This window comes from Aptenodytes patagonicus, chromosome 5 (assembly GCF_965638725.1).
Source record: "Aptenodytes patagonicus chromosome 5, bAptPat1.pri.cur, whole genome shotgun sequence".
In the NCBI taxonomy this organism is placed as follows: domain Eukaryota; kingdom Metazoa; phylum Chordata; class Aves; order Sphenisciformes; family Spheniscidae; genus Aptenodytes; species Aptenodytes patagonicus.
Genome location: NC_134953.1, coordinates 8,340,022 through 8,352,407, shown reverse-complemented (window position 1 = coordinate 8,352,407; position 12,386 = coordinate 8,340,022). Strand labels below are relative to the sequence as shown.

The 12,386-nt window shown below is 37.5% G+C and overlaps 1 protein-coding gene across 2 annotated transcripts in view; it reads left to right on the top strand.

Moving 5' to 3' along the window:
- The window catches only part of KAT6B (lysine acetyltransferase 6B), a 118,265-nt gene extending 106,520 nt beyond the window's left edge, over window positions 1-11,745 (top strand). For both annotated transcript variants that reach the window (XM_076338465.1, XM_076338463.1), the window contains exons 13-17: window positions 967-1,198; window positions 3,325-3,484; window positions 4,104-4,370; window positions 5,612-5,921; window positions 7,869-11,745. In XM_076338465.1, coding sequence (XP_076194580.1) covers window positions 967-1,198; window positions 3,325-3,484; window positions 4,104-4,370; window positions 5,612-5,921; window positions 7,869-10,354 — 3,455 coding nt within the window. In that variant the 3' untranslated portion in view covers window positions 10,355-11,745. The remainder of the gene's footprint in view (window positions 1-966; window positions 1,199-3,324; window positions 3,485-4,103; window positions 4,371-5,611; window positions 5,922-7,868) is intronic.
- Window positions 11,746-12,386: the final 641 nt, after the last annotated feature.

Sequence of the window (12,386 nt, the reverse complement as noted above, 5' to 3'; positions counted from 1 at the left end):
GCATGATGTCTATGCTTATGGTGGAATAAGCTTTTTGTAAGCCTGATGTTTAAGGCCCATGTTTTGGTAGTGTTTGTAAAGGCACAGTGCAGAATATGTATCATGGAGGGATGAATTACCATGAAAGGATACATTTTATTAATTGTGTTATTTTTTTTCTTTCTCCTGAATTAGTTTTAATGGTGGCAAATACCAGACTTCTTCTGTTATCTCCAAGCAGGTGTGTTCCACTTTAAATTGTAAAAGCTTCTTAAAGCTGAAGAGAGTTAAAAAGGACTTACAACATACACAGAATATAAAATGAAGGTGGTGTATTGTATAATAGCTGATCGGTTACTGTCTTGAAGACTGCAAACTGGAATTATGTGAATGTTCTTAAACGTGAATTAAGGGAGATTATTTTTTAATTATTTCTCCTAAGTAATTCTCCTAGTAATTCAACTTGTGAATTATATGTCACCCCTGAAATAAAACAACTAACTTTAATCAAAAACTTATGTCATCTGGGACTTCTTGAAGAAAACTGACTTAACTGATATTATCCATGACACTTCCTCTTGAGATTCTTCTGAAAATTCTTGGCTTCAGTGACGTAACTCAGGTGTGAAAGTTTCTCAAAAGGCCAGACAGTTGTAGTTCTACATGAGATCATGTATGATGAGACCTGTTCTGAAACGTGTTGGCTTTTTCTTTCCTCCTTGCCTTATGATTAGAAGGGGGGGGTTAGTTAATGTTTGATTCTCATAACATAAGATCTGAGTCTCTTACAAGGATTTAATCTTTTTCTATGTCACTATAATGATGAAAACCAATGTCTTTCATGGATAGGATTTCTTTAATTGCAAGAGTTACCAATAGTGTAAACAGTCATGCTGATCTTTCTATTAATACCAACTTTCTTAAGGAGTAGTTAAAATTCTTTAGTTTTGTTATCTCAGTAAGGTATTCTGTTTCTTTTCCTTCTAGGCTATTTACTCTCTAGAAGAGAGGGTCAAGCAGGATCCCCTGAAAAGCCATTGTCTGATCTGGGTCGTCTCTCATACTTGGCTTATTGGAAAAGCGTCATATTAGAATACCTTAACTGCCACCATGAAAAACAAATCAGCATCAAAGGAATGAGTCGAGCTACTGGAATGTGTCCACATGATATTGCCACAACCCTGCAGCAACATAGCATGATAGATAAAAGAGAAGATAGGTCAGTGAATCTTGTAAAAATTTAAAAAATACTGAGGCAAAACACTCACTTTCTCTACTTACAAAACAGTTGATGTGAAAAATGTCTGTGTAAAATTCTGACTTTAAAATGAATGATAACCATCTTACTGAAGAAGTCAGTACGGCTGGGTCTTGCATAAGGAGTTTTTCTCCCTAAACAAATGGTGGTTTTTTGGATCCTCTCTCATGTTAATGGTTATTAGAAGGGTGTGGCCAGCTTGAAACATTTTCAGTGAAGAATTTTGTTTCATTCAGTATCATCTTCCGTAAGTACAGTTCCCAACTCTTGCTTTGCAAATATCTTTGCTTCGAATACCGGTGAGGGAAAAATTTGGGTTTGTGGGTGGCAGTCTTTCTCTCCGCACCCCCTTTTTCAATCATTACTGAATTCACACAAGCCATGGAATCAGATCAGCTCTACATGAAGTCCTCCTGCCCAAGGTACTGGGAATGCAAATGACTTTTTAAAGTTTCTATTTAATGTTACAATCAATGTTGAAAATTAGTGCACTGGGAATGTGAGTTCCTGTTTTGCGAATATCTCCTTTCCTAATGATCTTGATTGATATTTTAGATTTTAAGTGGGTTGTGTTTGTTGTTTAGGCTTTTTTTTCTTCATAAAATGCCTTAAATGACTTTCAATGGTATTTGTGTTTCTGAAGATCTTTGTAATTCTTCCTGGATATTCCAATCGTAGAAACTTTATAATTAAGCAAAACTGCCTTACAAACAGTGGGTTGCCAAAAAATAAAATTAAGATCAGGAATAGCTCAGCCCCAGTAACTTTTATGTGCACCAGCACTAGCATTCAAAACTAGTACGTTTTGAACTAGTAAGAATGCAATTCTTCAAAAAGGGGATTGGCTTACAGGATGGTGTTACGAGAGTAGCAAGAGGAGTGCTGTCATTGCATTAAAACCATAACTTTCTGGTGTGGTTATTTATGGACAACCTGATGGGACAAAGGCATTTTAAGGGAGAATCAAATATGTATTCATTACTTACATGCAGCTTCTGCCCTGTCACAAATTATTATAGGCCCTGAATACTGACACCCAGTTAGAAAATAACGTTTTTTCATCTGTAGAATTCAAAATACTTTATGAACAAGGTCAGTTAGTCTTTTTTCACAGGTAGTAAAGCTTAGACAGGGACACGAACTGACCTGGCTAAAGGTATCTAGAAGGTCGGTGGCTGAGCCAGGAAAAGAAATCACATCTTTGAAATTCCTGCCAGACACTTACCTTGAGAATCGGGTATGGCTTCTTACGATTTCCTACATTTTGTTAATTTTTCTTGCATGTAGTGAAGTAGAGGTTTGTCACAATTCTGTGAAAAGGGTTCACCTGGATCTGATGGGTTTTTTTAAAAACATTCTCTCAGTGAAAAGCAATGTTGTCACTTAACCTACCTGATTTTTACAGCATTTGAAATCCTTGCTAAAAAAAAACCCCAACATATTTTTTGTTGTTTAAAATTGTATAGTTCTTTGTCACAGGGGAATTTGGTGGGATATGTGCTAGTGTATGCTGTTATGTTAGTCTTTACCTACTTTTGGTATGCTACTTCATTTCATAGTAATTAGAAAGTTGTTTTCTACTGCATCAGCATAGGACTAAGGTACATTGTTATGCTTTGTTAGAAAATCTATGTTTCTAACTTGATTTCTTATCCAATTAGTTGCCGTCTTCAGTTGTAATATTAACGACTTTCTCACTATTCACTTGATGATCCACACTGTTTTCTGTTTATGTTTGTATGTCATATTAAAATTGGAAATTGTTCTGGCAGTGACTGAAGTGCCAACACTAAACCTCTTGCATGGATTTAGGGTAGTCAACTATAAAACCTTTACTTTCCTCTCTGCCCTAGTGATGTTTAGTATTGAGCTTTCACTTCATAAACGGTTGTTTCCTCACTTCTTCTTCGTAAACAGTCAGTAGTGTAAGCATGTTATCTATGTGTGTCAGCTGATATTTTTAGTTTGGTGTATCCATTTATTTACCCATCTATTTTCACAGGTTATTGTGCAAAAGGATTTAAACTGTAGGAAAGCTGTTTAAGGTGATCACTTTATAAAATAAATTACTGTTTATTGGATTGTAGATTTGTAATTATTAGAAGGGAAAAGCTGATTTCAAGTCATATGGAGAAACTGAAAGCGAATCCACGCATCAATGAAGTGGATCCTGAAAGCTTGAGATGGACTCCTTTATTAGTTTCTAATGCTGCCGTTTCTGAAGAAGAGAGAGAAGCAGAAAAGGAGGTAATAGCTGAAACTTCTTATTCTGAATTTCCCTTCCTTTGGATTTCATCACTCTGAATATTCAACATTAGGCTGTCTTAAACAGAGTAGTTTTAACTTTGATCACTGCTTAATGATGGAGGATACCGATACTATTGTAATGCACAATTTTTGTAAGCTGTGCAGCAAGACGTGGTAACTTTGGGGGGATGAATATGAAAACTTAAAAAATGAACCACTTGTCATGAAGCTGTATTTATCACTCGTGAGGTAGTTGAAGAGCATGTAATCAGATCAAATTTGGTGCAGAGCTCAGGGGCTGCAGTGTCAATCGATTCTTTGTGTTATGAACTTGCTCAAAGTGATCCATGTCAGTGGGCATGTAATGTAGTGCTAAAGAACTTAAATCAATTCGCTGCATCATTAATAGTGCTAAATATCCCATGAAATGCAATCTTCTTTGGTTTGTTATCCTAACTGTTGTAAAGGAGCTACTAGATGATTCAGCTGAAATGTTGTTGCTAGGTTAGCCAGCGGTGCTAATCAGGGTCGACTTATTGTAACTTTTTAGCTGAATGTAAAGGATATGGCTAAGTAAATGCTGTTTCAGTGACCCGTTATTTTAACCTCAACCCTTCAGGCTGAGCGTCTGATGGAACAAGCTAGCTGCTGGGAAAAGGAAGAGCAAGAAATATTCTCCACGAGAACTAATAGTAGGCAATCACCTGCAAAAGTACAATCTAAAAATAAATATTTGCGACCTCCAGAAAGTGTGGCAGTGGTGGGGGAGCGAGGGCAAGCCACAGAGCAATCTAAGGAAAGCAGCGAAGAGGATGGCGGGGATGAGACTCAGCAAAGTTCGCCTCCCCGGCTGACAAAGCCACAGTCACTGGCCATAAAAAGAAAGGTGTGTTACTTCAATGGTTTGGTTTAGTCATTCATCTCTGATTTCAATCAAATCGTTATCATCGAAATAACAATCTGGGTTTTTATGAACACTTACTAGACTGTTTCAATCCTTCCTATAGTGTTTGGACACTGAACAGCTCCTGTCTTCTCTCTTTTTTTCCTCTCCATCCGATTTTTTATCTTTCGGATTTTTCACAGAACTGTAAAGTACCAGTGACACACAAAATCAGAATTTCCTGTTAATTTTTAAACCAGTGATTGCCCTCTGCTGTTTGGCATTGGTATTGGTTCAATATTTTAATGGTTCTTCCTTTTTTCATTTTAAGATGGAGTCCAGCTTGTGGGGTTTGTCTTTTTATTGTTTTTAATATAGGAACTCCTTAAAGGGGAATACTGTTTTTCGAAAGCAAACGCTGTTAAAACAGAAGGGTTTTTTTAACCCATATTCTTCTAATTTCCAAGAGATTTAAATGTTAAAATCTGATTACTGCAGCGTTTACGTAATTCTTAATTTTGTTTGAAAAATCAACTGTTTGAATGGTTTACATTAGTAAACTAAGCATCCCAAAATTTTAAAGCACTCAGCATATGTATTTAGGTGTCTCTGGTGAGAATTAGGGAATTGAGTGTCCCTTTGTTTATACTTTAGATGAGCAAACTTTAACTATAAATCTGTGAGAATGCAGAATAATAGAAATATAAACTGTTGAACATTTTTTTTCTTCATAGCAGCCAACTGTAGGATTCTTTTAGTGTATTGTTGAGACCATGTGAAGCTTGAGGTGCACTTCCTTTGCTGTTATCTGTTTTTCTATATACATACTTATTTCTAAAATAGCAGAAACCAGAAATGTAGAAGAATAAACTTTGATACTTGTGAAGGTTGTTGGGGAATTATAAATCTACAGAGGAAAAATGTGTAAGTACAGTTTATGTAATATTGCTATGAATATTATTTGACAGAAGAAGGTAAAAGTCACTACAATATGTAGAAAATTCTAGTCTTAATTTTCACCTACAAAAAGGTTTGTACATGTATAAATACATACCTGCTCTAACTGTAGACATTTTACTTCTATATTCTGTCTACTTTTGAATTTGATGCAATGTAAGGGGTTTTTTTTGAATGAGTAAATAGATTACTGTAAACTCACTTTACAAAAATTTATTTATTTATGTCCAGAGTAAGCTAACAAACAGGCATGTAGGAAGAGTTATATTTGTGGAATTATTTTTCAGAGACCTTTCGTACTGAAAAAGAAAAGGGGCCGTAAACGCAGAAGGATTAATAGCAGTGTTACAACAGAGACAATTTCGGAAACAACAGAGGTGTTGAATGAGCCGTTTGATAACTCAGACGAAGAGCGTCCCATGCCGCAGCTGGAACCTACCTGTGAGATGGATGGGGAAGATGATGACTTGAAGCCTGTGATTAGAAAAGCTTTTGAGTATCAACCTGGGCAGCAGAAACAGGAGAAGGAGGAGGAGGAAGAGCAGAACAAGGAGGAGAAAGATATTCATTGTTACAGGAGTGATGACAATTGTACAAGTAAGCTGAAAATGTTCTTATATCTTCACAAAATTAATTTGTCAGGTGGCCTTCAAAGGCAGTGTTTACTTTTGTTATAAATCTGGAAGTTTTTAACGAGATGTATTTAGCCATTTTGGTCTTAAAATCTTACGATCTTAATAATGCTTTCTGCTTAGAGATGCTCCTGGAGCCATTAATCGCACGTAGTTTATTAAAATTCAGTGGTGGCATCAGACTTCTTGTTTTGTTTCTATTGTGTTTACTTCTTTTGTTATTCCTGACCCATTAATATTATAATCTGTTTTTTTGTATCCAGAAAACAAATGTTTTCCAATCTGAAGCACTGCAATCCTTGTCGTGTTGCCAAAAACAACTTTTATGTCCCTGCAACAGGGCATTTCATACTCAACAGAGCAGGGGTATCACTGGAATATTGTCTAATATTGGTTTTGTATCCTTTGTAAAGGATACAAGCAAAAAGTAAGATTTGATTTACACAAATATCTTTCTATTCAGCATTGTTGGTAATTCAGTGAAACACTTGTTGTTTCTGGGGCACAATATGTCCTCAGCACTGGGGTCCCTATTTTTTTCACCCAAGAAGAGAGGGATAGTTTTAACTGTGTTCTTTCAAAGCTGCTTATCTAGTTTGATTTCAGGGATATTTCCTGGCAGAAAAGCTAATGGATGGATAGCGAAATAACTAATGAGCTATTCTGAACGTATATTCATTCCTTGACCTCCTGGCTCTCAAATTATACTTACAAGTTTTAATTCCAGAATGAATGACTGGATTCTCGGGTATATATATATTTTTCTCTAAGAAGCTAGTTGGTACTATTTCAGTATTTTCATAATTGCATGGGAAGTTTTAATCTTTGCGATCCTCAGTTGAGGGATCATGCACTGATATCTATTTTAAACAGCTTTTGTGCGACTAGAGCAACCATGCTTACGAATGTTGGTGCTGTTACAAACCGGTGCACAGGTACATTAGAATATTACAGCTTTTTCCTGCTTCTCAACAGAAATGAATTAAACTAATAGTAGCAAATTCAGAGTGTTCCAGCTATGTTCCAGTGGTCAGGTTTGCACTGCTTTAACTAGACTGATACTGTGTATTTGTCCATGGACCATGTCATCACATTAATTGACTGTAGGAGTGTTATAACACTACAGTGAGAGGCAGAACTTGGCAAAGGAGTATCGCTGAAGCCGTTACACTCCCAAATGCAGCATGTTATATCCTGAGAATTCTTCCTTTTTCTGGTGTATATGTGAGTGGTATCTGGGGAGAGAGGAGAGGAGTGAATGTGTTTGACTATTAAAAAACCCTACCCAATGGATTAATTTAGTATTCTGATGCACTCTGTGTTTAATTTCAATTATCTTTTGGCTTTTGTCATGTATTGTGAGCTGTGTCATGATATGCTGCCTATGAGAAGATAACAGAATGAATGACCTTTTTTTCAGTGTTGGTACTAAGGCACGATTATATTCTTACTATGCCTTGTCCTCCAGAATGGCCAAACAGGGAACTCCAGGCTCTCGTGTTACTACTACCAAAAAAGATGAATATGCATTAGATCAATATCTATATAAAGTGATGGCATACCTCTATTCTAAAAACAAAGGTTGATAATCCAATATTTGGAGAATATTTTTACTTTAGTTTACATGTCTTGTGATGTAAATCTCTGGGATTCTTCTAGTGTATAAATAGTGTTTCTGATGGTCACTGTTAAAAGGCCACCAAACAAGAAGAACTTTACATATCTGTGTAGTGTGTTTCAGCTGTAGATATTATGTCATTCTACTGTGGTTTGAGATCTGTTTATAACTCTTGTTCCAGAGTTTCTTAATACATTTTGAGTTTATAATTACTTTTGGGATTATGTTTGAAAATATTGATTAGTTTGTGCAAGCTAAGACTTTTCTTTTGTCTCTATTTATTGCCTCCCAAAGATAATACAGAGGATGCAGCTGTATTGGAAGAAAGCACTAAAGACAATCTTGAACCTTTAAAGAGTAAGCAGGGTTGGCCCAAAGGAGTTAAGCGTGGTCCATCTAAATGGAGGCAAAGCAAAGAAAGAAAACCTGGCTTTAAGCTTAATTTATACACTCCACCCGAGACTCCTATGGAGCCTGACTATCAGGTGCTGGTGGAGGAACAAAAGGAAGTAGCTGAAGACAAGCCCTGCTCAGTTCCTGCTGTTACGGAGGAAGCGATTAAAGAGCCTGTTGAAGTATTGCCACCGCCAGATGATGAGGTAAAAGAGGTAGAACCTGAACCTCTGCATCCACCCAGTGAACCCTTTGAAAAACAAGAAAATGATACGATGAAAGCTGGGGAAGAAGAAAGCAATGTAGAAGAAGGTGGAATCAATTCGAAAGATCAAGAAAAAGACAAAGCAGAAGAGGTGTTTTTGCAAAAAGAGGAGTCTGTGCATTTGGATGATCAGGAGGAGGAGGAGGAGGATGACGAAGAACCTTCTCACAATGAGGATCATGATGCAGATGATGAAGATGATAGCCACATGGGTTCAACAGAAGTGGAGAAAGAGGAATTGCCTGGTGAAGCTTTCAAAGAAATGCTGGAAACACAGCAATCTTTTTTAGACGTAAATGTTCAAACTGGTAATTCAAATCAAGAGGACTTAATGGATTGTGGTGTTGACCTTGCAGCTGATGAGTGTGAAAGTGACCAGAAGGAACTTGCTCCAGATTCAGACCCGGTGCCTGAATCTGATGATGATCATACAGATAACAACCAGGACCAAAAAACTGGTGAAGAATTACATTCCGATTTCAAGGGAGAGAGTACTGAGACCATGGAGATTGACTCAGAGACAGTTCAAGCAGTACAGTCTCTAACCCAAGAAGCAAGCGAACATGAAGATACGTTTCAGGACTGTGCAGAGACTCAAGAGGCCTGTAGAAGTTTGCAAAACTATGCCCATAATGACCAAAGTCCCCAGATGACCACACTGGATGATTGTCAGCAGTCTGACCACAGCAGCCCGGTTTCATCTGTGCACTCTCATCCCAGCCAGTCAGTTCGTTCTGTTAATAGTCCAAATGTTGCTCCTTTAGAGAACAGCTATGCTCAGATCAGCCCAGATCAAAGTGCCATTTCTGTGCCGTCTCTACAGAACATGGAGACCAGCCCAATGATGGATGTCCCTTCAGTTTCTGATCATTCGCAACAAGTTGTGGATAGTGGGTTTAGTGACTTAGGGAGCATTGAGAGCACAACAGAAAACTATGAAAACCCAAGCAGTTACGATTCTACAATGGGTAGTAGTATCTGTGGAAACAACTCTTCACAAAACAGTTGCTCGTACAGTAGCCTTACATCTAGTAACCTAACACAGAGTAGCTGTGCAGTGACACAGCAGATGTCTAACATTAATGGAAGCTGCAGTATGATGCAACAAACAAACATCAGTTCTCCTCCCACTTGTAACGTAAAATCTCCCCAAGGTTGTGTTGTTGAAAGGCCTCCAAGCAGCAACCAACAGTTATCCCAGTGCAGCATGGCCGCTAATTTTACACCACCTATGCAGTTAACTGAAATCCCCGAGACTGGCAATGCCAACATTGGATTATATGAAAGAATGGGGCAGAGTGAATTTGGAGCAGGGCATTACTCACAGCCATCTGCCACCTTCAGCCTTGCCAAACTGCAACAGTTAACTAACACGCTTATGGATCATTCTTTGCCTTACAGCCATTCAGCTGCTGTAACTTCCTATGCAAACAGTGCCTCTTTGTCCACCCCCTTAAGTAATACAGGGCTCGTTCAGCTTTCTCAGTCTCCACATGCTGTTCCTGGAGGACCCCAAGCACAGGCTACCATGACCCCGCCCCCCAACCTTACTCCTCCTCCCATGAATTTGCCACCTCCCCTTTTGCAGCGTAATATGACTTCATCAAATATTGGGATATCCCACACCCAAAGACTGCAGACTCAGATGGCCAGCAAAGGTCATGTTTCTGTAAGAACCAAATCCACGCCTCTGCCACCTGCTGCTGCAGCCCATCAGCCACAAATTTATGGGCGTGCTTCACAGACTGTGGCCATGCAAGGGCCTGCGCGGACCTTAACAATGCAGCGTGGTATGAACATGAGTGTAAATTTGATGCCAGCCCCAGCTTATAATGTCAATTCAGTGAACATGAATATGAATACCCTTAATGCTATGAATGGTTATAGTATGTCCCAACCGATGATGAATAGTGGATATCACAGTAATCATGGGTATATGAATCAAACACCCCAGTACCCTATGCAGATGCAGATGGGGATGATGGGAACTCAGCCATATGCACAGCAACCAATGCAGACAGCACCCCACAGTAACATGATGTATACTCCTCCGGGGCATCATGGCTACATGAATACAGGCATGTCTAAACAGTCTCTTAATGGATCCTACATGAGAAGGTAGGCCCTTTGGAGAGACAGACTACCAAACTGGCATATTGGATTGATCTGCACAAATATCTTTTGGAGAGTACGATTTCAAAACCAGCAATTGGTGTGAATGCAAAAACGTTTGTTGGCACCATTTAAAAGCTGTATGCAGCAGAAAGCCTTATACAAGTTTTTCTTTTTTCTTTATTTCTTGTTTTGTTTTTTTTGTTTTGTTTTTTTAACTTTGTGGGATTTAACTTCTCTTTTCTTTTGGGGGGAATTAGGTGGTTTTCCACTTTTTGTTTATTTCATTGAGCTTGAAGTTCTCTGGAAAGGAAGAACTCTTTCTATGAACTGCAATTACACAGCAGCTGATGGTTCAGAGCCATTTTATGTGCCTGCTCCCATTAAAAATGTGGATAAATAGACTCCAAAACTATCAGACAGTACTGGATCGTGAGCTTTTTCTCTCTCCTTTCCCCACATGTAAATGCCTTTTAGCAGTTCTTTTATTGTATTATTTTGTTTCTGAAGGTGACACTTCCGCATGCCGCTAATGTCTTTGTTAGTGACAGTGCATTTTGTAGTACTGTACAAGTGTTGTGCTTAACAGTAAGCCATTTCTTAATTTTTTTGCCTTGATTAGGTTACCCTAGTTTGAGGGGTAAAAAAAACAGAACTATATTTTTGTTAATTATAAAACTTGTAAAAAATAATAAAAAAAAGCTGCAAAAGCTATTCACATTTTGGTTAGTTCAAAGGGTTTTATTGCTGTATGTTTAGTGTAAAGTTGAGACTCTTTTCCATTTTTGTGACCAGTTTCTTTGGGGCTGGGGGTAGGAAAAAAGGCAGCTTTCTGTTTTATAAATACTGTTATGTTTTTTTGTTGATTGAAACATCTCAGTGTTTATTTGTCAAGTTTTGAAACATTTTCATATATGTCCAAATACTTGGCAGGATTTAAAAAAAAAGTAGTGAATTTGGTGTAAAGTTGCTATTTTATGGAAATGCCTCTAACTTTACATTTTCATTCCATCTGTAGATTTTTCTATCTTTATAAAATATTGGAGTTATTTTTTAAGGGAAAAAATAGAGCAGTAGCGTGTGAATAGCTCAAACTAAGCTTACAGATCGCATGTAAAAAGGCAAAAGTTATTTGTGTCTGTTTATATTGCTTCCTTTTTTGTAGCCTTTGTACCTGTACAGAGTGACTGTAAGGGCCGAACAGAAGAGGCTTGATACATGTAAAAATAGGACCCAGTGACACTCTTGTATTTATCTGTTATCTTTTTAGTCAGTCACTTAAAAAAAAAAAAAAAACACACAAAAAAACCCCACCCAAGAAACAAAAATAAAAACTGCAAAAAAACACCCCCCCCAAGCTGTACATTTTAACATAAAATAAATTATGATGAGCCATTTTTAGCCTCTTGTGTCTTGTCATAGTTTGATGTTGCATGGGAATTACCTCCTGAAACAGTGTTTGTTACAGTGCTCTCACATGCTTGATCTAAAGCCCATTAAAGTTGATGGGGTTTGGATTAGGCTGTTTGAGCCTAAGTGTAGGTTACTCATCATAATTGCATACACCTTGTGAAAATAAAGAGTATCTAAGATTATTTTTTTTAATAATCTTAATAAAATATTGAATAAATATGTATTTAATACATTACAAGGTTGTCAATATTTAATGTATGAAACTTCTTTCCTATAGAAAGTGTTAATATATGTGTAAAAGGGTATATGATAGTAACAGACATGATGTTTTGGACTGTATCTTAACGATAGAATTGTAATCTCTTCCTTTGTCATTGTTGCTGGTTTACAAGACGATACAAATCTTGCATTGAACCTCCGAGTTCTGTGTATATGCATGTATATGTGCACACACAAACACGTACACACATATATGAACACTTCTAGCAATAGAAGGTCTGTAAAACTCAAGAAGGCTGTCTACGTGGAGCTTGTGAATGGACCAAGTTCACATTGGGTGCGTGTGAATCTGCACCAGAAAAAAAATCCTTGTAACAATTTGTCAAAATGCTTCTAATGTGAATGTTTCC